Raw genomic sequence first — 2,500 nt, forward strand, 5'->3', positions numbered from 1 at the left:
CTTGTGTAACGCTCGAGCAAACCTGCCATCAGTAAGCTGCGTAGATTATGTTGTAAGCCCACTGTTTGTTCGTGTACCTTCCCGGTTGTAAAACCGTCACAGAACCATTCAGACTGTTAGGTACATTCACAAGGCGCATAACTTTCCGTTTCCGAAGGCTTTTTTATATTTAGTCAAGTTTTGACTAAATATTTTAACATCGAGGGGGAATCGAAACGAGGGTCGTGGTGTATGTGCGTATGTGTGTGCGTGCGTGTGTGTGTGTGTGTGTGTAGAGCGATTCAGACTAAACTACAGGACCGATCTTTATGAAATTTGACATGAGAGTTCCTGGGTATGAAATCTCGGAACGTTTTTTTCATTTTTTTGATAAATGTCTTTGATGACGTCATATCCGGCTTTTCGTGAAAGTTGAGGCGGCACTGTCACGCCCTCATTTTTCAACCAAATTGGTTGAAATTTTGGTCAAGTACTCTTCGACGAAGCCCGGGGTTCGGTATTGCATTTCAGCTTGGTGGCTTAAAAATTAATTAATGACTTTGGTCATTAAAAATCTGAAAATTGTAAAAAAAAATAAAAAATTATAAAACGATCCAAATTTACGTTTATCTTATTCTCCATCATTTGCTGATTCCAAAAACATATAAATATGTTATATTCGGATTAAAAACAAGCTCTGAAAATTAAATATATAAAAATTATTATCAAATTTTTTTTTCGAAATCAATTTAAAAACACTTTCATCTTATTCCTTGTCGGTTCCTGATTCCAAAAATATATAGATATGATATGTTTGGATTAAAAACACGCTCAGAAAGTTAAAACGAAGAGAGGTACAGAAAAGCGTGCTATGCAGCATAGCGTAACCACTACCCCGCTCTTCTTGTCAATTTCACTGCCTATGCCGTGAGCGGTGGACCACGAGTATACGGTCTTGCTGCGTTGCATTGCGTTCAGTTTCATTCTGTGAGTTCGACAGCTACTTGACTAAATATTGTATTTTCGCCTTACGCGACTTGTTTTTTTATTAAATCACATGAACCTGACATTATGAAGCACATTAGCAAACACACACACACACACACACACACACGCACATTAACACACACACACACCCGCGCGCGCGCACGCACAGACACAGACACACACTCACAAACACGCACACTGACACACACACACACACCGCGCGCACGCAGGCACACACACACACACACTCACACACCCACACACACCGTGGCACACACACACGAACACACACACACACACTCACACACACATACACACACACACACACACACACACACACACACGCACGCACACACTAATACACGGCACACACACACACACACACACACACACACGCGGGCGCACGCAACAACAACAACAACAACAACAACAACAACAACAACAACAACAACAACAACAACAACAACAACAACAACCGAAATTCTAGCAATATGTTGAATTAAACACCATTGCTTAAAACACAGGTTATTGTCTTATGACGGAAATGTGACCGATATATTTGACTTACCTGTCACCATCAGCAGAATAGTCTTCTCTCACGGTGGACCACTGTCTTTCGGACAGGTACGGGCCCCATCTTTTCCAGTTTTTCGTGCGCAGACGATCTTCTTTCAAGCGTTTTTGTTCTGCCGCCATCACAAAATGTGTCACTACGGTTCGGATGTCCAGTCACTGTTCCGCACAAAACGTGGTCATAACAGCCGGCTGCATCAAAGCAGAGTAGCGTTTCTGTTATGTATAAGCACGTTAGCTTAGAATCTGCTTCTGAGTAAACTGCTGTTGCAGTAACCCTCGCAAAAGTGTCCGATTTCTCACAGGCTCTTCTTACCGACTTCTTTTTCTTTAGTAAGCACGTCTGCATATCAACAGCTTTAGCACACGTGTTTTCCGCGGCTGACAGTTATTAATAGACAGACGAGTTTATTTTGCCAATGTAGGTAGCGCAGAGTATGCCTTTCACGGAAATCTCATCGTAAATATTGCATACCGTGTCAACTTTGACACAGAAAGGCCAGAGCTCGTAAATGCATCACACATTTTCTGTTTCTGATGAAATGCCTGTCTCAGAGAGTTTGATGCGAAGTTATCTGAATCTCGGTCACGAAAGCTTCTCCCCCCTATATCCGGACGCAGAATGAACTCTTCCAGGTCAACGCAAAGAGGCAAGTCAACACAGTTTACATCCTACACATACAGTGCTTACAACCTTACGGTGACCTTCTGCGCGGTTTCACTTCTTTCGTAGTTTTGGCTTCGTGGGTTCACTACTATATATATAGCCTATCCTAACTCGCAGCAAAAGCAAAGTGCTGCAGATTAAAACCCAAGTACAAATGTTGCGCGAGGTTTATACTGCGGAAAACGTAAAAGTGCAGACGTCGGTGTTAGCGATTAAGACGAACATGAAGTAAACGGTTAGCACTCTCATTCTGAAGTGACTGAATAACAATGTAGTGTTTGCTAAATCGCAGTA

At 42.2% G+C, this 2,500-nt stretch overlaps 1 protein-coding gene and 1 long non-coding RNA gene across 2 annotated transcripts in view; both read right to left on the bottom strand.

Moving 5' to 3' along the window:
- Positions 1–2,009, bottom strand: part of LOC138975482 (uncharacterized) — a 57,002-nt gene extending 54,993 nt beyond the window's left edge. Inside the window, exon 1 of the mRNA XM_070348180.1 lies at positions 1,535–2,009. Within this exon, the coding sequence (XP_070204281.1) occupies positions 1,535–1,662 (128 nt within the window). The 5' untranslated portion in view covers positions 1,663–2,009. The remainder of the gene's footprint in view (positions 1–1,534) is intronic.
- Positions 1–2,500, bottom strand: part of LOC138975505 (uncharacterized) — a 168,588-nt gene that overhangs the window by 54,993 nt on the left and 111,095 nt on the right. The window lies entirely within an intron of this gene.

The sequence above is a fragment of the Littorina saxatilis genome, linkage group LG9 (genome assembly GCF_037325665.1).
Source record: "Littorina saxatilis isolate snail1 linkage group LG9, US_GU_Lsax_2.0, whole genome shotgun sequence".
In the NCBI taxonomy this organism is placed as follows: Eukaryota; Metazoa; Mollusca; class Gastropoda; order Littorinimorpha; family Littorinidae; genus Littorina; species Littorina saxatilis.